At 48.2% G+C, this 22,972-nt stretch overlaps 1 protein-coding gene across 1 annotated transcript; it reads right to left on the bottom strand.

Annotated features, from left to right (window-relative positions):
- Nucleotides 1–7,134: 7,134 nt before the first annotated feature.
- On the bottom strand, nt 7,135–22,150 carry UBQLN4 (ubiquilin 4). Its single transcript, XM_007110379.3, has 11 exons — nt 22,009–22,150; nt 20,281–20,432; nt 19,675–19,892; nt 18,833–19,095; nt 16,765–16,923; nt 12,835–13,060; nt 11,622–11,761; nt 11,047–11,130; nt 10,767–10,882; nt 10,383–10,569; nt 7,135–9,008 (listed from the first exon to the last, which is right to left on the bottom strand). The coding sequence occupies exons 1-11, from the start codon at nt 22,114–22,116 to the stop codon at nt 8,856–8,858; spliced, it is 1,806 nt and encodes a 601-aa protein (XP_007110441.1). The 5' UTR covers nt 22,117–22,150; the 3' UTR covers nt 7,135–8,855.
- Nucleotides 22,151–22,972: the final 822 nt, after the last annotated feature.

The following is a 22,972-nucleotide window of genomic DNA, read 5'->3' as shown; positions in this document are numbered from 1 at the left end:
ACCCTCTCACATCCCACAGAGAAGTCCTCCTTGAACCCATGGGCCTGGGACCCCACCCTCCTGTTGCTATGACAACCACTTCTGTGAGGACATGGGGACTAAAGAATTGTGAGTGTGGGGTTAGGGAGGAAGGGGACACACCAGAGTCTCATGGCATTAATGATCATAGAACTTTATGATAATGAAGAAGACAGATAATGTGTCTCTATCTTCAAATCTCAAAGTAGCAGGGCAGGATGGGACACAGGCAGGAGCAAGGGTAGGGTGACTCCTGAAGTTCTGCCTGGTGTTGAGGGGCCCCGCTTCTAACTGACCTCTCCTTCTTCTCCCCCTTAGGAGACCAGAGAAGCTTGGGGGTCCTCAGGGACAGAAAATCCCTCCTTTAACACCGTTGATGTATCCTTGACATCCATCTACAGCTTCACTGATGACCTAGGCTATCAAGGCAGCCAGGACCTAACCAGCGTGAGTAACCTATTTTGTATTTCTCCCTCCTCTGGGGTCTCCCACCCCTTGCTCTACCACCATGTCAGCATCTTAGCTCATTGACCTCCCCTAAGATGTCCTGTGGCAACCTTCCATGTCTTCTCTACATCCTTCCAATTCACATCTTTACTAAACATGGCTCAAATTTACTCCTTCCAGAAAAAAATGCCAACAGTAATAGTAGTCACAGCTTACATCTACTGAGTACTTACTACATGCCACTTGAAAGAATTTATATCTCACTTAAACCTCATAAGAACCCGGTAAGCTCAATACTATTATTGTCCCCATGTTTCAGATGAAGAAACAGAGACATGAGCAAGTTAAGTAACTCTGCCAAGATTGCATAAGTGGGAAGCAGAGATGCTAGAGTTTGAGCTCAGTTTGTCTAACTCAAGATCTCACACACAGAGCTGCCTCCCAGTTAGCTACCCCATTTTTATGAGTCCTCCAAGGTATCCTTTCAACATTCACATGCTGTTAAACACACATGATATGTGAACTTATTTGCTTGTTTATGTGGGGGAGGGTTTAAATGCTAGCTGTGTTTTTTGTTATTGAGCTATGACTGACACACAATAAACTGTACATATTTAAAGTGTATATGTTTTTTGACATATATTTATACTCATGAAACCATCACCACAATCAAGATAATAAACATATCCATCACCCCCAAATATGAACAACCAGGATTTCTAGAATAGATAAATTGGAGGGTTATTACCTGACTTCTAAAATGAGTCTTTATTTAACCAAAGTATTTGCATTAGGATCCTTTTAAAATAATGAGCTTTCTTCTAACGCATTCAGAATACACCTGCATATCCTTTGCTGACACTGATTTGTAACTTCTTTTTGGTAATTTTTTAAAAAATAAATTTATTTATTTATTTTTGGCTGCGTTGGGTCTTCATTGCTGCGCATGGGCTTTCTCTAGTTGCGGCGAGCGGGGGCTACTCTTTGTTGCGGTGCGCGGGCTTCTCATTGCAGTGGCTTCTCTTGTTGCGGAGCACAGGCTCTAGAGCACAGGCTCAGTAGTTGTGGCACACGGGCTTAGTTGCTCCGCGGCATGTGGGATCTTCCCAGACCAGGGCTCGAACCCGTGTCCCCTGAATTGGCAGGCGGACTCCCAAGCACCGCGCCACCAGGGAAGCCCCTCTTTGGTAATTTTAAGTGCATTTCTGCCCTGGGCAGGGCAGTCTTTTGTTATCTGTGCTGCCCACTCTGTACTCTCAGGTGGGTGCTTGGCTTAACCTTTCCCTCTGATCTCAGTCCTTCTCTGCCTCACTTCCCCCCATCAGACGCGTAATGGGATGGGTCAGTGGAGAGCACGCTTCATTCCTTGCTCTCGGATTCCCCAAGGAAGAAGATCCCAGCCTTGATCGAGCCAAGAGTCAGAAGCGGAATAAAGTTGCCATTGTGAGGATGAGGAGAAATAAGGTGAGGGAGGAAAATGAGAATGATGATGATGAGGAGGACGAGGCAGAGCGCTCTCCTGGGGTGAGACGGAAGCAACACTCATACTCCAAGACCTGCCAACTGAGGCAAAAGGAGCACTTGAGCATCTTGGAAGGTAGCTTGAGCACGCCCACCTCCAAGACCACGTCATCCCGCTGGAGTAAGACCAAGTTCCGTCAATACTTGTGTATGTGTTGCCACGATAAGCAGAAATCAATGGAGGAAAACAAGGCATCGGACTCCAAAGAAAGTAGAGACCCAAATGAAAATGAGGATGGAGTCACAGGTTCCATTAATGAGTGAGAGAGGCAACAGGCTCCTGGGGGAACTCCAAGGGAAGGTGTGGGCAAAAGCCAGTAGAACGGAGAGTGTAATCCTTCAGCTTGTAAATAAAGCAAATTTTATTTTTGTGGATGCCATGTATGAGCCTGATTGATGATTCCAGGTTTTTATCTTTCTTAATTTTTTTGGTCGATGTATTGACTTTCTTCCTCCCCTCCCCCCTTTTATCTCTCTGAACATCTTCTCATCCTTTCTAATTTTATATGAATTTCTGTCTCTAAGATGTGAGGCTAGCATATGGATGGGTGAGACCTTGAGAGGTATGAGGCGGCTTTAGAAACCCTTCCGGCCTGCAACCCAAGAAGGTGAAAAACAACCTGAAGAGAGTCTTTTTTTTTTTTTGGCTGCTTCGGTTGCTACGCACAGGCTTTCTTTAGTTGAGGCTAGCAGGGGCACTCTTCGTCGCGGTGCCCAGGCTTCTCATTGCAGTGGCTTCTCTTGTTGCGGAGCACGGTTTCTAGGCGTGCGGGCTTCAGTAGTTGTGGCACGTGGGCTTCAGTAGTTGTGGCACATGGGCTCAGTAGTTGTGGCTCGCGGGCTCTAGAGCGCAGGCTCAGTAGTTGTGCATGGGCTTAGTCGCTCTGCGGCATATGGGATCTTCCCAGACCAGGGATCGAACCCGTGTCCCCTCGATTGGCAGGCAGATTCTTAACCACTGAGCCACCAGGGAAGCCCAATCTTTGACTTTTAATTGAAGCATTTAATCCATTTACATTTAATAAAATTGCTTATATATTAAGGTTTAAATCTGCCATATCATGTGTACTTTCTATTTGTTCTGTAGATTTTATTTTCTCTCTTGTTTTGTCTTAAACTTTTTAGTTTGAACAATTTTAGATTTATAGAAAAATTGTGAAGATAGTAAAAGAGATCCTATATACCCAAACCCAGTTTCCCCTATCATTAACATCTTACATTAGTATAGTACATTTATTACAATTAATGAACCACTACTGATAACTAAAGTTTATACTTTATTCATATTTATTTCATTTTTACTTAATATCCTTTTACTGTTCCATGATACCATCCAGGATGCTACATTACATTCAGTTGTCATTTCTCCTAAGGCTCCTCTTGGCTGTAACACTTTTTCAGCCTTTCCTTGTTTTTGATGACCTTGACAGTTTTGAGAACTGGGGAGGTGTTTTGTAGAATGTCCCCCAACTGGAATTTGTTTGGTGTTTTTCTCATGATTAGACTGAGGTTATGAGTTTTGGGGAGGAAGAGAACAGAGGTAAAATGTAGTTTTCACCACATCAAGAGTACATTATCAGCATGATTTATCATTGACCATGATCACCTAGCTGAGGTAGTGTTCCCCTAAAGTCACTCCCCACCCCACCCCTTTCCATACGGTCTTCTGGAAGGAAGGCATGTGCAGCCCACACTTGAGGAGTGGGTGTTACAATCCCCTCCTTGAGGGCAGAACATTTACATAAGTTGTTTGTAATTTTTCTGCACAGATTTGTCTCTTCTCACTCATTTATTTATTCAATTACTTATTTGTATCAGTACAGATTCAAGGGCATTTATTTTATACTTATTTATTTTGTTGCTCAAATTGTTCTAGCTTTGGCCATTGGGAGTTCTTTCAGTTGGCTCTTACGTCCCTTTGACATGCCCTCATCATTGTAGGTTGCTGGTTTTTTTATTTTTAAATCACTTACTTTCTGGCACTTCAAGATCCACCAGACACATTTTGGCTATTTCCTGCCCCCGTCCTGGAATCAGCCATTTCTCCGAGGACCCCTGGCTCCTTTTACTGAAAATGGTATTAGAAACCAAGATCTGGGTACTAGGTGTGCTTGTTGCCACCAAGTGTCATTACTCCTAGGCCCTCTCAGCTGACAGAACAAGAAAATATGTGTGTATACTAACTCACTAATATCTATAAATATTTCCATTTGTAAATATCTGTATCTGTATTAAGCTAAACATGAGTTCATACTGATGTCTCCACCTCTAATCCATTACTGCATAAATAATTCTAGCCTTATCACCTTGCTTATCTATAAACTCATAGTGAGAAATCTGGCTCCCACCATCCACCATTTACTTAATTGTTCAATTCTGGTATACAGGTACAGTGGTATCGGAATTGTTAACCACGGGACATGTATCAACTAGGTATTTCATCAACTGCATCAACCAGAGTACCCTGCTTATGTATAGTTTCTTTTGCCTTTAGTCATAGATTCCACTAATTTCCAAGTTACTTAGGTAATAACTTACCACCCATCCTTCAGTGAAGTTATTCCATACATTTGTAGTATAGTTAGATTCTCTGGTTACATTCTTCATTTCATCCTGGGATCCCCTGATTGGCCTCACCATGCAGAATGTGGAACATCCCTGACCAGAGATTGAACCCAAGCCCCCTGCAGTGGAAGCTCAGAGTCTTAACCCCTGGACCACCAGGGAAGTCCTATATGGTTTTTTTTTAGTTTGCATATATTAATGTTTACTCTTTGTGTAGTAAAGTTCTATGAGTTTTGGCAAATGCATATTGTTGGGTATCCAACATTACAGGATCATACAGAATAGTCTCAGCATCCTAGAAAATCTCTTGTACTTCTTGACATGTTTTTTTGCCCCTTGTCTTGTTTTTGAAAGGTAATTTTTATCTTATTTTCCCCCGTATTAGTTTGGTAGTTATACATTGTTTTTCTGTTTAGTGGTTTAGCAAAACATTCATCCTTGCCTTACCAACGCCTAACATTAACTAACACTTTACTTTCTACCAGCACAATGCAAAGACCTTAGTATACTCCAACTCCATTTACCACTGCCTTTCTGACTCCTATGCTGGTGTGTCACGCACTTTAATTCCTTGTCTATACATTTTAACACCATGAGACATTATCATTTTTGTTTTACAGTCAATGTTTATTTAGATTTACATACATATATACCACTTTCACTGTTCTTCCTTTTATTTTTTTTTTCCTTTTTATTATGACTGAAGATTACCCTTTGGAATTTCCCTTAATGTGAGACTGCTGGTGGTGGACTGTTTTTGTCTGAAAATATCTTTATTTTACTTTCATTTTTGAAAGATATTTTCACTGGGCAGCTACCTTCTTTAAGCATAGGGAAGATAGCATTCCCTCCTCTGTCTTCCAGTTTTGCTGTTGAGATGTAAGTAGTAGTCTGTTGCTCCATTGAGGATAAACCATCTTTATTCCTTAAGTTGCTTTAAAATATTTTCTTTTTGCTTTTGCCTTTTTGCAGAGTGCAAGTATAATTCATTGGGCTTCCTGAATCTGTGACTTGATGGTTTTCATCAGTTATAGATAATTCTGACACTATTTCTTCAGATTGCTTTTTCCCCTTTCTCTCTTCTCCTTGGACTCCAATTAAGCATAATTTAGCCCAACTTACTGTCTCTTCTGTATTTTCCATCCTCTTATTTTTCCAAGGTTCATTCTGTTTCTATAATTGACCAATTCTCTCCTTAGCTATGTCTAATCTGCTTTTAAACCCATCTATTGAGACCTTAATTTCATCTATTTTATTTTTCTAGCTAAAATTTCTATTTGGTCCTTTTCCAATTGTGCTGTGTCTGTTTGTGTAGTTTCAGGTCTCTGCTGAAATTTCCAAGCCTCGCTTTTATCTTCTTGAAATACTAAGCAGTTGTTTTCATTTCTGTATAACTCCAATATATGGAATTGTCTATTTGTTGTCTGTCATTTCCTTTTTTTTTTTTTTTTTGGTCTGTCATTTGCTTGCTTTAGTTTTCATTGCCTTATTTCTTCAAGAGCTCGACTAATTGACTAATTCTTATTGTGGCTGATGTTATATTTGAAAAATTATTAATTACAATACTTTTGAGGTCTAGGTTGTTGTTAAGTTCCTTGAGATTTCTGCTTGCTTCTACCAAGCATCTGGAGATACTAGCAATCTGGGATCATCTTATTCCAAGTTTGAGACTTGAGAATTTCTGGACCACCCAGAATGTTGGGACACTAGGCTGCAGAATATGAGGACTGGTTTACTTCTGATTCATCCTTAGGGGTTCCTAGTCCAAGTGGATCTTTACCAGCATCCCTATCTTTAGCTGTCCCCAGATTCCAATTTTTTGTTCCTCTAGCTCCTAATCCTTCAAGGCCCTCAAAACCACAGCTTAGCCTCTCAGCAGCCTTTTCCCAACTGGAAAAGCCCCCTGGGCAAAGGCAGCCTTTAGGGCCTTCTTTTCTCTCTGGATTCCCAGCCAATCTTATTAACCCTTTGATTTTTTGATAGTTTTCATATTTAAAATTTCTGAGAGTGCTGGTCTGAAACATCCAGCCTACCACTATCAGAAGTGGAACCTCCCACTCGCTTTATTCTGATATCACAGAGCTCTAATCCATAACCTCACTACACAAAAGATAAAACCGCATACATATGAAAAGGCATCCTTAAATTCACATATTTAGTGGTAGAGCTAGGTTTAACCTCAGAGCGCAAGACTAATAACTGTTAAACTCCACTTGCATTAGGTCTGGATTCAAGGGTTTCTCTGGTTTTGGCCGTTTTCCCTGGGGTAAGGAGAGGGCAGTCTTGCCAAAAGATCAGAGGATGGAAGTAAGGACTTAGCCATATTCCCAGCACCTTTCATACATTCTTCTCCCAGCCGTGACCTATGGGGGAGCAGGGGTGGGATCTGATAACTTACGGTCTGGCGATGGGGAGTAGAAGAAAGCAATCCTTCCCACTTCTAAACTTCAGTTACCCCTTTATCTTCGATGTTTCTGAACACCTGTGGTAACGGAACCCAACTTCAAATTCCTCTAGATCCCACTTTACAAAAGCCCTCTAAAACCAAGAAGTTGTCTTCAGCCAGCCTCCTCTCCCCCAGAAAACAAACACCAAGACACCCTCACAACAAAGACCACACCATTTATTTACAAAGGCCAGTGTGGGAGTTGGGGGAGGTAGGGAGGGAAAGCCACACAGACATCCTCTCTGGACTGCTTGGGACCCTTTCCCACTTGGAGAAAATTCTGCTCCTCTTGCCTCCATATTCCCAGCAATGGGTCCTCCAAGCAGCTGGGCTAAGTAGCAGAGAGAGGAGGTGATAGGAGCCTCCTCTGTGCTCCAATAGAGCAATGTCCAATTCCAGATCAAAGGCATCATTGCTGCCCTCTCCTTTCCTTCCTCAAATAGAACTTTCTGGCCTGGAGGGAAACAGTGAAAACTCAAAGGGCAGGAGCTAAGACACCAAAGGCCAGGGGTTCTAGAGGGAAAGACTCCTCCCCTACTATTCCCCGAAGCAATGAGGGGAGGGGTAATAAGGGTGCTGGTCACATCCCTGACAGCTTCAGAAGAGGTACCCACACTACCCTTGGGTTACCCAGCATCGAGAAGCCCAGGGAATCTAGCTCTCCAGGCTGTATTTATTCCTGACCTAGACTGGCCCTTTTGCCTACTTCTCTCTGGTGGGAGAAAACTCTAAACCAGAAATCAACAAGGGATCCACCCTCCCACTCAACTCACATGCACATGTGTGCGTGCATGCACCCACCCCCATACACACACACCCACTGCTAAGACAGACCCCAATCCTCTTTATGTCTTTTGAGGGGAGCTTAAATTACTGGTACCTGGAGACACAGACAGGTCCTGGGTTCATGGAAATGTGTGTGTGTATATATATAAGCATGTGTGTTTGCGGAAATGGAACCAACATAACACCTTGTGAGCCGTATTGTTTAGCTTCATTGAGCCCTTTTCTTCAACTCAAATTCTGTTAACATCTCTTAAGTCTCCTTTGCCAGGCCTGAGCCTGGACTCTCCGGCCTAAAAGAACTATTAGTGCTTCCATTCCCTAACTGTCAATTCCAACTTCCAAGTCCTCTACTCAGGCTCTTTCCCCGATTCCCTTCCTCCAGAAAATCTCATTCCCTCCTCCCCTCATTGGGCTGGTCCAGGGCCTGTTAATTCGTGCTCCAGAGGGCTGTGTCTCACCTCTCCCTTCAGACAGGGAGAACAGGCATCTTCCTTCCTCTGGAAGTCCCAACAGACCCCATGAAAAAGTGCTGGGTGAAGTGAACAGAACAGGGGGTGTGGAGGAAAATCACAGCCTGTTTCACCTGCCCCTCCTTCAGAGTATGGAAGTCTAGCATGGGTTAGGCTGGAGATGGGAGGGGATGGGGGAGAGAAAGAAGGAAGAGTTACCAAAAGTAAACATAAGACAAGCAAAACCCTAGTGGTACAGACAGAAGACCCTGTTCCAGTAAAGCAGAGAGTCGGTTCCTCCTTCAGCTCTGCACTGCCACTGAGAAGTATGAAGGTTGCAAAGGTGAAGGCGGGGGAGGGCCAAGGAGGAGGGGCCAATCAACAAAACTGTGAGAACTGTTTAAATAGCTCTGCTAGAGCAGGACCAGGAGAGAAGGTTCTACAAGAGGTGCAGAAGTAAAACTGGAATTCTCAGAGCTACGGGGCTAGGGCCCACGCCTCTAAAGTCACCCTGCCGTCTGGAGAGGACAAGGGAGAAGACAGAAGGGATGACAAGCCGCAGAGGGTAAGAACCAAACGCTGGCATCGAGGGACGGGAGAGGCAGGAGGCACAGGCTGAGGGATTAGGACAGCTGAGAGCCCAGGAGTCTCTCGATAGCTGCGTTGATGTCCCCTCCCGTGGCGATCAGGGCCTGCAGGTTGGCCTCACGATTGATGAAGCCCATGGAGTTGAGCTGCTCCAGCTGCTGCTGAAATCTCACTTCTGGCGTCTGCACCTGGAGGGGACAGGCCTTTTGAAGCGGGCACAGGACCAACCCAACCCCAGGGGGCCTATCTGATTCTGAGCATTTATAATGGTGAGAAGACATCCTCAGAGTCAACCAATGGGGCACGGGTCGGTGAGCTGCAAACAGAGGCCAAGGAGCCGGTGTCCCAAGTCACTAAACAACTGTGTCATCATAAGGCGGGGGGCATCTTTCTTAAGATTTAGAAGTAATGGATAAGCCTAGATCAGCCTATATTCCCAACTGCTTTCCATCCACACTCTGAAGATGTTAAGAGGAAATCCAAAAGCCAAATGTTCTGTGGTTGATAAATACCACCTCCAAACCCCCTCCTTCCTGGCAGTCATCACACACACGGCCATAGTAAAGGTCAGAGAAGGGCCCCAGGAAAGCAAGAACCTGTTAATTGTGTTTAACCAATCAACAAACACGAAACACGGTTATTTACAAAATAGAGGCTTTTCATTTTTGACACTCCTATAAACATCACCTGGAAATGTTTTCCCCAAGGCATGTTTAGGAGGCACTAGCCTAGATCATGAACAGAAGACTCAGATCTGGAAGGAGCCCAGCAATCACAGAGGCCCCCAACACACAGTACAAGAGCCGTTTCCAATGCTCCGTGCTGTTTTTCATCACGGGCCACACAATTTAAGCTGGACTGGGCCTTGGGGATCCCTTCATCCAGCCCCCTCAGTGCCTTGCACAGAGCTGGGCACACTTATATTCCTGTTGAAAGGCTTTTCCCAGATGAGTCACAGAAGCCATAGAAGGGTTAAGGGGCTCATCCCTGCTCCTCCCCCAAACCCCAGGCCTTGACTATGTGGCCCAGGGCTCTGGTCACCTCACCTCCCAGAATCCTCTCTTGTCTCAGAGAGGGAGGCTACTTTAATTATTAGAAGGGTCCTCTGATATAAGCAGAAATGGTGTAACAGTAGTTAAAGTGTAAATTCTGGAGCCAGCATGCCTCAGTTTGAATTTTAGCTCCATTACTTACTAGATATGTGACTCTGAGCAAGCCACTTAACCTCTCTGGGCTTTAGTTTTCCCCTTTTGTAACACAGAAATAATAATAATAGCTTCCTGGCAAGAATGTTGTGGAGAATAAAGTAAATGAACTCTTATACATAAGGCACATAGACCAGTACCCAGCTGACCCAGTAAGTGCCATTACTAGTCTCATCTCCATTTCACAGCTGTGGAAACTAAACTTACGGAAGATCGGTAACTTGCCCAAGGCTAGAAAGTAGCAGACCAGGAACTAAAGCCAGGTCTGCCTGACTCCGAAGCCTGCTCTGCTGTCTCCATTCTACTGCCACCCTTAACACTGCAGGGTCCCAGCGCCAGCCCCGCTGCCCCATGTACCTGTGAGTTTCCACTGCCAGCCAAAAGTTGGATCATCTGCTGCATGAGCTGCTGCTGAGCACTGGAGGCCCCTGTTGGAGAGGATGTGGCTGGCGGGGCTGGCAAGGAGGTGGGGGCCTCAGGCGCAGACCCAGCGTTGCTACCTGCAGAGGAGGCTGGGGTCCGGGACATCCCAAAAGAGCCAAGGCTGCAGGCAGGAGAGACCAAGAGGTGGGAGATGGCCTCTGAGAAACGGATGGCAATGTGAGATCCAGAAGGAAAAGCAGTTGGAAGGAACAGGAAAACATCCTCAGAGACACAAGGGCTGCTCAGAGAGTGGCAGAGAAAGGGGTTGAGGGGGAGGGGTAGCCAGAACTTTGCTGCCCACCTGCCACCAACCCTCACCTGGGTACCAGTCCGGGGGCCTCGGTCTGCAAGGTCTGCAGTCCCTGCTGGATCTGCAGCAGTGCCTGCATGGCTCGGGGATTGGTAAGAATGGAGAGTGACTCCGGGTTCTGCATCTGGTGGGAAACATCAGAGAAAGGCAACAGGAGGTGCCAGGAGACAGGAGGCAGCCTAGACCCTGAGTCCAGAGCCAAGCGCGGCCCCTCCTTTAAGTTCCACCCACTGGGCCTCGGGGTCCACCCCGGCCCTCAACCTCTGCCCTTCTAGGCTCCTCACTCACCTGCTGCAGGAAGACTGGGAGCTGCAGGCGGAGCTGCTCCTGCAGCTGGGGGTTCCCCGCGAAGAGCGGCACGTTCACCATCATCTGCCAGGGTGAAGGCAGTAGGGGAGGCCTGGGCCTACCCACCCCCAGAATGCCCCCACGGCCTCATCTCCCTTGGCACCCCCTCCACTGCAGGAAATCTGGCCAGCTTTTCCAAGGCTCTCAAAGTATCCTGAAGGCCTAAGTGGGACAGTGAGAGGAAATGGAACTATACTCTGGACGAGGACGAGAGTCAGGAGCCGGTCTGACGAGGATGATGATAGCTAACATTTCCGAGTACGTAGGGCTTACTACGTGCCATGCCATGTTCTAAACACTTTATGGTATTAACTCAACCCTCACAACTCTCTGAGGCAGGAACTATTGTTATTACCATTTTACAGATGAGGAAACTGGGGTTAAATAACTTGCTTGGCTCACACAGCTGAGAAGTGGCAGAGCTCAATACAGAAACCCAGGCAGTCTGGCTCCAGAGTGTTTTGATCTTCACAAGCAACAGCCCCCAACACACTCCCCTCGTGCCAGTTCCATACCTGAGCAGCAAAGTCGGGGTTCTGGGCAAGCGTTTGCATCATGCTGCGCATGTAGGGGGCTGAGATCACATTCTGCATCAGCTGGGGGTTCTCAGAGATCTGCTGGAGGAGGGCCTGCATTTCCGGGCTGTTGAACATCCCTAGGACAAGAAGGAAAAAACAAGAGAAAAGGGGTCCAGATGGAAACCAGATGCCTCACTTCAATCTACATTACTTCAGGCACTGAGTGGTTACAAAACTCAGAAAGGCAACAGTAAAATGGGCACCCAAGTACTGGGGCGTGGGTCCAAGTCTCTCTTGACTCCGAGGTCATCTCACCCAGCTTTGTCCTGGCCCCTTCCCCAACTACTCTGCTAAGGACTAGCCAGTTGCAAGCTGGGTCTGATTCATGGCCCTCTGGACTGTTCCTGCCACAGGTCAGATGTCAGAGTTGGAAAGGATTTGACTAAAGATCATCCAGTTCAATGGTTTTCAAACTTGTCTAAGCAGCAGAGACCCTTTCCTCAAACCAAATCTCACTTGGAAACCAAGTATGTCAGTGGTCTGGTTGGAGCTGGGGCAGGAGGTCTGGAGCCTTTCGCTTTTGGTCTTCCCTCGTCCTGGAGATGGGCCAGAGCCCTCAAGACTCAGAAGTACAATTTTAAAACCATGGATCAGGTTCAAGTACCTTATTTATGAAATAAGCACATAGAGGGGAAGGGACTTTCCCAATCAAGATGCTCCCCAGGGTACAGAGAAATCAGAGCATCTACCACACATCCCTAGAGCCATATGTATAGTCATAGTCCAGACAAATGGGGCATCTCCCAAGGCTGTGCAGTGCATAACCTGCACTTCTGTACAAGGCAGCTCTGCACATCCGTCTGCCCCAGGCCACATCTACCTGCCCCCTGATTCCTCTCCCACACCCCATTCCCAGTCTGACCCATTTACTCTGGATAGTACCAGCAGTGTTGAAAGAGCTTAGGAAGTGGGGCCTGGTTTACTCATGAGCCTTTACTTAGGTCACTCCTAGGGACATCAGGACAGGGCCAGAACCAACCCTTACCCTGAGGGGTCGAGCCACTACTCCAGGCTACAGAGCCCCCTCTGTGGCTTCAATACAGTCTCACCTCTGTCTTCAATATTCTGCAGCAGTGTGAACCCCATTCAGTCCTGGGGCAGAGGGACTGCCCTGGTGACCCCACTAAGCTCCTTCCACCCTAGGACATACCTGACCCCAGGCTAGCCGCATTGATCCCAAAGGGGTTCGAGACTGTCGGGTGCACCTGGCTGGTCCCCGATCCTCCGGTGCCCTCCCCACCGGACCCGGGGGCCTGGGAGGTGGGGGGCGAGGGGCTCCAGGGGTTAGGGAGGGGCTCTCGATTCTCAGTCCGCAGAGGCTGGGAGGATGAGCTGTCGGAGTTCCCGGCCAGGGAAGAGAAGGGATTGTTGCCAAACTGGGAGGAGGGAAAGGTTTTGGGTTAAGGACTGAAACAAATCCTTAAGGGCTAGGCCCTTTCTTTCTTCTCACCTAATAGCCTCCCCTTCCCCAGGAAAGGGAGAGAGATCTAAAACCTTGGAGGTCCTCAGGTCAATTTCTAGCCCCACAATGGGCAACTTCACCCTCATCCTGCAGGGTGGGAGCTGCCTGATGCTGATGACTGGATGACTGAACCCCTCAGATAACTGGAAACATCAATATCTCCCCTGGTGGCTCTAAATATTTGGTATCTAATCTCCTCTGTGCTCTATAGTATCAATACTGTACACAAACCTTTCCCATTGTGTAGTGAGATATTTGTTTTCCTTAGCTCTTAAGGGGCAGAGACACTGTCAGATTCACCTTTGCACCCCTGGCCCCTGACACTAGTAGGTGCTCAATAGGTAATTATTGGCTCGATGGGAGCTGGCTCTCTACTTCGACCCCGATCTGCCTCTAGCTCTCCCTTTTCCAGCCACCTTGGTCTAAGACTAACTCCACTGAACCCTCTCCCTCACCCCCAGGTCCCCCACGTGGCATTCTGTCCATCCAGGCACACCACAATGGAGCCCCTTAGTGGGCACACCTCTGGCTAAGCACACCTCCCTAGGTCTTCTCCTCCTTCTGTTGCTTCCTCCATGTAATCTCCTCCTTCCCCTCCCTCCCCACAGCCTATCTCCTCAGACTGGCTGCTTCAGCTAAACAGTCCCCCTCAGCACCAGGCCCCCATCTATGTTATCCAGGATTGTCTCAGGGTCTGCACCCCACCATATGGTGGGCTGCCCACGGCAGCACCCACGTGTCCTCCCTCTGGACCCGCCAACACCCACGCAGGAGGTACCTGAGCAGCCTCAGCCCCTCCCCACCATGGAGTTTCGTATCCAGTCACTTTTCCTGTTTATCCAAAGTGGGTCATGGGGACCAGGGATGACCAAGGACTCTCCTGCTCTGAGCTATGGTTCCTTCACCCTACCGGATGCCTGTTCAGATAACAGGGCTTGCAGGCCAGGGTTCATGCACCACAGTTTCAGTCTTTGTCAACGTTTCAGATTTCCTGTTCAGGTAACTTGCCTAGCATCCAAACCCACCTAGTTCTGGGTCCTGCTTTGCTCTTCCCCATACACCCTAAGGCCTGAGTTTCTTTCCCTGAACTCCCAAAAGTGATAATAGCTGCCATTTATTGAGCACCTACTATGTGCCTGACCCATTTATTCTAATGTTTACAATATCCCTCTAATACACCAGTTCTCAAAGTGTGGTCCTAGGACCCCTGCAAGGTTTAAAAACCATTTTTATAACCCTAAGATGGTATTTGCCTTTTTCACTCTCATTCTCTCATAAGTATTCAGTGGAGTTTTCCAAAGGCTACGTAACACGTGACATTGCAACGGACTGAATGAAGAAGCAGATCTGAGAATCCAGCTGTCTTGTAGTAAGCCAGACATTCAAGAGATCTGCAAAAAAGTCAAACAAGGCCATTCTTTCCTCTAAAGTTTTGTTTTGGAAAATAAAGTCATTTTTCAAAAGAATATGCTATTTATGTTAATGTATAATGGATTTATTGTTATTTTTAAATGAGTTAACAAATAATTTTTTTTTTACTTCTCAGTTTTAATTTCAGACACAGTGAATATCAATAGGCCTAACCCACAAAAACAAAAGCTTTTGGGGTCCTCAATAATTTTTAAGTGTATAAAGTGGTTCAGACGGGAATTCCCTAGTGGTCTAGTGGTTAGGACTCCGAGCTTTCACTGCAGGGGTCTCGGGATCAATCCCTGGTTGGGGAACTAAGACCCCCGCATTCCACACGGTGTGGCCAAAAAAAAAAAAAAAAATTTTTTTTTAAAATTAAATAAAAAATAAAGGGGTCCAGAGACCAAAGTGATTGAGACTACTGCTATAACACATTGTCTCCATTTTGCAAATGAGGAAGTGAAGACTCAGGGAGGTTAAGCAACTCACTTAACATCACACCACTGAAGTATGATGGAGCAGGTATTTGAATCCAGGTTTGTTGATGCCAAACGTTCTTTTAGCTGAACCAGTGGTTCACACACCTTAGAGTACATCAGAATTAGCTGGGTGCTTGTTATAAAGCCTTGCTCAACTACTTGAATTTTTTTTTTAACCAGGTACATACATTACTTTGATATATATTTTTAATTAAATACTTAAATAGAATAAAACTTAAAATAAATTAATTTCTTTAAAAACTCACAGTTGATCCCTATAGCACTTTTTAAAATTTGAAAGAGCAATGCCAAGAATAACCAAGATGATGGTGAAGAATCAGCTGGAGGGGAGAGGGGAGGTTCACCCTACCTGATGCCCAGACTTAATTAAGACAATGTGGCATCATCGTAGGGACAGGGTCAACAAGGCACACTCATCTGTGGAGACTTGGTGTAGGGCAGAGACGGCATGAACAAGGAATCCGTTGGGATAGCACGGGCCACTCAGGATATGGTGCTTTTTCCTTTCCACAAGGAAGAAGGAATGTGAGGCCCCACCCTCCCACTTGGGTGTTGGTTGGGGATGGCGGGGCGTTTAGTCTGTGAAAGTCCATCAAGCTGTACACTTACGATATGTGCACCTTTCTGCAACTATATTATTCTTCAATAAAACATTTTTAGATTTTTTTAAAAAACAAGTTTAAAATTATATGAACAGCATGATACCACTTCTATAAGGTTGAAAATATGCAAAACGAGGCCACAGATTGTTTATGGATTCATACATAGGTAATAAAAGAATCGAAATGACAAACACCAACTTCAGGGTGGTAAGTTAGCTCCGGAGAGGGAAAGAGAGGTATAAGATGGGGGAGGGGTATGTGAAGGCTGCAATTCTATGTGTAATATCTTATTTGCTAATGTTTAATAGGTCTAGGAAAACATACAGAATACTAACAACATTTGTTAACTCTGGGGTGGAAAAGAGGTGGCTGGGAGATGGAAATAGCAGGATCCCTTGTTTATACTTTTGTTGAGCTTGTATACTTTTCTATACTTTTTAAATACCCTTTTGTTTACGCTGTGTAACTTTTGAGTTTTGAAACAGGTAAATGTATACTGTATTTAGTGTAAGCTAAACTTTAAAAAAAGAACCCAAAAAGGCACTGAAACTATATATGGCAACATTTTAGGGCCACAGGGATACAAGAGAATGCTATACTTTTTGTATATTTGGAAAGAATTCTTAAAGCCTTTTTTAAAGTGCGTATTCCCAGGACTTGATTCCAGAGATTGATTCAATAAGTAGCTCAAAGGTGGGGACCAGGAATCTCATGGTTAACAAGCTCCCCAGGTGATTCTGATGCAGGTGATCTGTGGACCACACTTGAGACACACTGTGCTAGGCCTGGCTGTTTGACCCCAGGCCTGCCCCACAACCTTTGAGCCCTTGGTGCAAGAAGTTTGTCAGAACAATGTCAAATCCCTTGGATACTACCCTTTGCCCACTTCCCTAGGGAACTCTGCTATCTTCTGCCCTAGTGCCTCAGTCCCATGCCAAGTTGGACCATCCTTGTCTATGCAGCGTGAGAACCACTTTTAAGCCAAGGCCCACCCTCAGGGGGCTAGGGAAGGAAAGAGGAGCAGACAGCACCTCAGTCTTGCCTGGGTCTGGGGTAGGTAATCCTGAGTCCAGACTTCCCTCCCACAGCCCAGCCCCTGGCCCCACCTGTTCCCGGGCAGCACTAAACATGGGCTCCTGGATGTCCGTGTACATGCGGCGGAGGGCATTATACCCTCCAGGGATGCTCTCCAGGTTGCTTAGGGCCCGGTCCTGGTTCCGCATCATCTCCTGCATCATGGCTGGATTCCGAGCAAGCTCCATCGTCTGGTGGAAAAGGGAAAGAGAGAGAATGGCCCTGGAACCAGGGTATCACCAAGCTTGGAAAAGAGTGGGCCCTGATGAGGAGGTCTGCATCAGGACCAGGGTCCAGGGCCTAGGAACTGACCCATAGTGGCAGGGAGTAGGGCGAACTGGACTTCCTTCCTCTACTGTCACCTTGGCTCTAACCCTGCCTCCCTATGGGTATTCTGGTTGACTTTTGGGGGTGCAATGATCCCAGATGGGATGAGGGCAGCAGCTTCCCTCCCTCAGGTTCAGAGGATCCCCAGAAGTGTCAGGGAGCACAAGGAAGTTGAATAAGAAAGGACATGAGAAAGAAGAAGCAAAACAGAAAATTAACATCTACTCAGCAGTTACGACATACAGGCACTGGGCTAAGTACTTTACAGAATTCAAATCATTTAATACCCACAATAACCATCCCGTGTAGGTATTTCTGTCCCTATTTAGCAGATGAGAAAATAGGCTCAGAGACTCACTGCCTGGTACACACAGCCAGTCAGTGGTAGAGACAGGGTTCAAGGCCAGATTGGTCTGCCTGGTAAATGACAAGTTGGGGAGGGAAAGGATTCAAGCTGGGACAATGCTACCAACTCCTTCTAGATCTCACCCCAGGTCTCTGGCCTCACTGAATCTGAGAAACAGGATGGGGGCTTTCTCTTGGGACCAATGGCTCACTTTCAATAAGGAGGGGGTAACCTATGTCAGCTCTAGGGGACAGCAGTGCATAACAGATAAAATGAGCATAGCTCCTTCTTGTTCCCATACAACTTGGAATGCCTTCCCTGTCCTTCTTCCCAAATTTGCTCCACACTTGCCTCTTCTAAGACACTTTTATGTCTATGATAAGATTCTGATCTCTTATCCCACAATTCGTTCATTTAATAAGTACTTATTGAGTGACTACTATATACCAGGCACTGTTCTAGGCAGTGAACAAAACACTTGCAAATCCTTGCCCTTCTGGAACTTATCTTCTGGTGAGTCTAGCACTAGTGTCCACAGCTCTGCTGAGATCGTCTACCCTCGTCCCCTGGTGGATGGCCACGAGATGGAGCTCCCAAAAACCAACACCAGGGCTTCCCTGGTGGTGCAGTGGTTGAGAGTCCGCCTGCCAATGCAGGGGACACGGGTTAAAAAAAAGTAGAGCTTCCCTGGTGGCGCAGTGGTTGAGAGTCCGCCTGCCGATGCACGGGACACGGGTCCGTGCCCCGGTCCGGGAAGATCCCACATGCCGTGGAGCGGCTGGGCCCGTGAGCCATGGCCGCTGAGCCTGCGCGTCCGGAGCCTGTGCTCCGCAACGGGAGAGGCCACGACAGTGAGAGGCCCGTGTACCGCAAAAAAAAAAAAAAAAAAAAAAAAAAAACCAAAAAAAAGACCAACACCAAACCACCTCCCCTGGGTCTCCCTTACCCACCAGGCCCTGTCCAGATACAATGCTCCCCAATCCTCCTATTATGTTTAATTCCCAGGCCTTTGTACTTGCTGTCCCTCAGCCCTGAATACTCTTCTCTTTTTCTTCCTCTGGTTCATTCTTCCTCTTTTGGGTCTCTGCTTGGGTGACACTTCCTTTAGGGCCTCCTCTGAGCCCCAGGTAGGATCAGGAGCCCTTCTGTGTGCTTCTAGGGGATACTGTGACTATCTCTATAATAGCACCAACCACACTTTATTATAACAGCCTGCTTACTTGTCCCACTTCCCTTTGAGACCAGAAGTTCCTGGAAAGCTAGGCCTATGTCTTTTCATCACTGTACCCCCAGGGCTCAAAACATGGCTGCTGAATGAATGAATGAATGAATGAACAAGTCAAGGTAGAACAAGGTGGGAAAAGGCCAGGCAGGGCACAGCTGGGCACCAGGTGTCCTCCACAATCCCAACCTTCTCTCAGACCCACCTGCCTCATGAGCTCAGGGTTGTTGAGCATGTGGCTGATCTCGGGGTTCCGCTCCATCAGCTGCTGCATCTGGGGGTTGGCCATGATCATGTGGCGCATCAGGTCGGGGTTAGACATCATGTCCTGGACCAGGGGGTTCTCCATGATCTGCGACAGCATCTCAGGATTGGACATCAGCTGCCTCTGCATCTGCTGCTGCAGCTCCATGAAGTTGGCAGAGCCCAGACCCAGGCTGCCCAGGCCCAGGATGCCCCCAAAGCCAGCTGGGGGGAGGGGGCAGGGTCACAGTCTGTCACAAGACTCCTCCCCTACCTGGCCAGAGCCACTGAAGTCAGGTCTCCAGGATGGGCCCCTTCTCCTTCTCACATCTCCCTTTTCCAATCATTTCCACAGCCCCAGCCCTGATCCACTGCTGGCAAAGAGATGTGAGCCTACTAGACTGAGACCTCTTTGATGGCCGAGGCTGACAGGCAGGCACAATACTGAGCACAGAGAGGGTAACCAGTGATGGCCTACTGAATGAGCAAATAAATATTCCCCAACTGGCTACTGTTGGACCCACCTTTTTCCCAAATTCCAATATCTTTACCCAGGGTTCCCCACATCCCCAGCCCCATTTCTCCCCTCACTCTTAACATTTTGCCATGCTCTCCTCTTCTGGGAAGCCCTCACAAACTGGTTTCTTCTCCCTCTTGGCTCATGTACTAATGTCTGGACACCTATGTCCAGGGGTCCCCAATCCCCATCAAATCAGGAGCAGGGACCATATTTTCCCCTCTTCTTGGCTCTCCTGCACTCCACAGCCCAAAACAGGACAGTGCCTTTCCACCCTAAAGGCTTACAGAGTATGGATGCAGTGGCACTGGGAGGTCCCTCCCCAGTCCCTGGGGAGGTACCCCCCCCACTGCTCCTTCGGCTTCCACTGCCAGTATCCGAAGTGGCACTGCCAGAAGTGGAGGGCTGGGCAGAAGTGGCGGGTGAAGCAGGCGTGGTGGAGGGCGCTGAGGCTGGGTCTGGAGTGGAAGGGGAAGAAGCAGGGGCAGTAGACGGATCTTGAACCCTGAGGACAGACAGAAAAATCCTAGTTGAAGTGAACACAAAAGGGAAGACAATGATTTCTATGTTTGCTGTGCAGGTACAGCCCTAACCCAAGCCACCTCCTAAGCAACCCTGAGGCTGGGGCAGGGTGATGCTGGGGGCAGTCAGTAAATCAGACAGAGGAAGAGAGGAGCGAGTATCCTCTATCTTCAGGGTATGCAGGGAGAGGTAAATCAGGTTCCCTTCCCCTGCAGATGAGATCACAGGGCTTCCTGGCAATCCATCCAAGAGCCAACTTCCTGGGCCTTGGCATAGGCCTTAGATGTACAGTTGAACAATGGGTGAGAAAGTATCAGATGGGGAAAAAAATGCCCAATCCAAAGCTGGACCTGCTCCTCTCCTGAACTTACTTCTGAGGGGTCTTGATGACCAGATGGACAGTGAGCCCATCCTTGATCCCATGCTGGTTCAGTGTGTCCCCATCCTTGAGGATCTTGCCTGCGAAGATCAGGACCAGCTGATCCTGCTGAGCCTTAAATCTCCGGGAGATTTCCTCTTTGAACTGTGATCAAGAGGCAAAGGTCACTGTGGAGGCTGCCTGGGCTCCTGCAACCAGGGACCCTGCCTCTTTTCAAAGCCTCTGCATTCCCTTGCTCCCACCTCTAGTCGTGGGAAGTCCTTTCAGCAGTCCTGACTGCATCCCTCCAGCTGCAATAAGAAGCTCCTTTCTTAACCAACGAGGTGGACCAGTGAGAAGCTCCTCTCAGCTCTACGCCAGGGTCTCCCACACTAGAAAGCCCTTGCTTCTATCTGCCACTCCTTCTTCAGTCCATCCACCCAGTTCCCTGTGAGCATACTACGTGGGCAGTTCTCTCCATCCCAACTCCTTCAACAGCCTTGTGCCCAGGCCCTATCTCCCTTCAGCCTTCTCTTTCCTCTCTTTATTCCCAGTGTTCTTGTAACAACTACAACAAATAGAGCCCATTTACAACAGCACTAACTATTCACTAGTTAAGAGTCTAAGTCCCATGAAATACATGTTAATTATTATCTCCATTTTAAAGATGAGAAAACTGAGGATCAGAGAAGTTAGGTAACGTGCTCTGGGCAGACTGGAACTCAGGTCTAGATATCAAAGCCCAGGCTCTTAACCAAACACATGGGGCCACTCAATTAGGGCGGATTTCAAATTCAGTTTTGCAGGCAAAAATTATTTAAATTCTGGAATGTAGTCATTTTATAAGGTGGGGGGAGGGGCAATGACGGCACTAAAGGCTGGCTTGGGGAGAGTTAGACTCCCCAAATCTATCAGCAACACCCCTATCAACCCAACCAAATCAAACCCACACTCTAAGTAAAAAGAGTGCACTTGTTAAGCAAAGGCAGCTTCCAGATCCCTCCCTTCCAACCAGACTCCTATCTTAAGCCCCGCCTCTGTGAAATTCTGGAGCAGCCACAGGGGGGTGGTGAACACAGGCAATATTCCCTCATTCACTCATTCAACACATTTTTATTGAGCACCTACTGCACACTGTGTAAATCCCAGAGGGGCTGAGAATCAAATGTAACCACCTTGATTTGAAAGAGTAGGAAACATCCGGGTAGAGGGAAATCCTACCCCCTGGCCGGGCGTGAGAATGCTGGGCGTTCTCTGAGGCGCACAGTAGGAGCCCGGAGCTCTCCCCCAACCTGCGCCTCCCGCCCGCTCAGCTCCTTGCCCGGCCCCCACTCTGACTCGGCGCCTCGAACCCCGACCAGTAACTGGGGCGAATACTCCCCTCAAACCCAGGGTCCTTCCCCCTTCCCTGTGCAAGGTGTCCTCTTCGCACTCTCCACCACGCCCCCAGCCCAGGCCACAAGGCAAACCCCCGGCCTCCCTTCCCCAACACGCGCCACGCTCCCCCAGGCCACCCCCGCAGGACGCCCCTTACCCTCCTGCCCTTCCCTTCCGCTCCTCCGAGTGCGTGCTGGGCCCCCGCCCTCCTCTCCCCGGCCCTCCCGTACGCCCCACCGTCTCAGAGCCACCCACCTCTTCGCAGACCCCTCCTCCGCGCTCACCCCCACCCCCGCCTCAGAGCCACCCCCCTCTTCGCAGACCCCTCCTCCGCGCTCACCCCCACCCCCGCCACCCGTACTACCTCTTTGACCGAGGCTCGATCGCAGATCACAATTTCCTCCTTGTCCTTGGGGGTCTTGACGGTGACCCGAATGGGGGGCCTCGTCTCGGCCCCGCTCGGCTCCGCCATGCCGCCGCCGCCACCCGGCCGCCCGCCAGCCCGCCCCAGCTCCTCCTTCTCCCCGCCCGGCCGGCCGTCCGGGCTCGGCTCCGGCGCCTCCAACACTCCCCTCTCCCCTCCCCTTTCCAAGGCTTCACCGCCCCCTCCGGACCAGCCGCAGCCACAGCGCCCCGGGCGGACTGGGGGGGCCACTGCAGCGGGGTCCGCCTAGGACTGAGCCCGGGGTCCAGCAGCTTGGACAGGGCCTTGCTGGGCTGCGGCCCCCGAGGGGTTCGGGGCGGAGGCGGGGCGTGTCAGTCACTGCGGGACGGGGGCCGAACTAGCCCGCCCGAGCCGAGCTGAGGTCCACCCGGCCCAAAGCTGCCCCCGCCCTCCGCGGGTTAAGTCCCGCTCCGGGACAAAGGACTTTCTGTGTCGCCGCTTTATCTCCGTTCCCTGTGATAACTGGTCTTTCTCGGGAAGCCCAAATTCTTTCCAGGCCTGAGACCTCTCCCGACTTTGAGGTTGAATTTTCCCACTTCTGGATGTCCACCTAAAACCTTGTCTCTAGGATTGACTTTATTCCCCTGAGAGTAGTGGCCTGCACGAAGTCTATTAAGTACAGTTCTAGAGACCTGAATTTTGCCTGCGTGGCCCTTCTGAGCCTTGGTTTCCTCAATAGTATCTATCACCTCATCTCACAGAACTGTGCATAATGTAGAAATTTGCTTTGAAAAGTAACCAAAGGTGTGCCCGACAAATATAGGGATTTTATTTTCTTTTAACTACTGAATCGTGAATTGTCAAGCGGATATGACTTTTATCTGCCCGAGGGGGTTAAATGTCCTTCCAGTACTGCCTCTGTCCTTTTTCTCCCGCTCTTTTC

Source organism: Physeter macrocephalus, chromosome 4, assembly GCF_002837175.3.
Source record: "Physeter macrocephalus isolate SW-GA chromosome 4, ASM283717v5, whole genome shotgun sequence".
In the NCBI taxonomy this organism is placed as follows: Eukaryota; Metazoa; Chordata; class Mammalia; order Artiodactyla; family Physeteridae; genus Physeter; species Physeter macrocephalus.
Note: the sequence above shows the minus strand (reverse complement) of the source record. Positions and strands in the feature narration are given on the sequence as shown.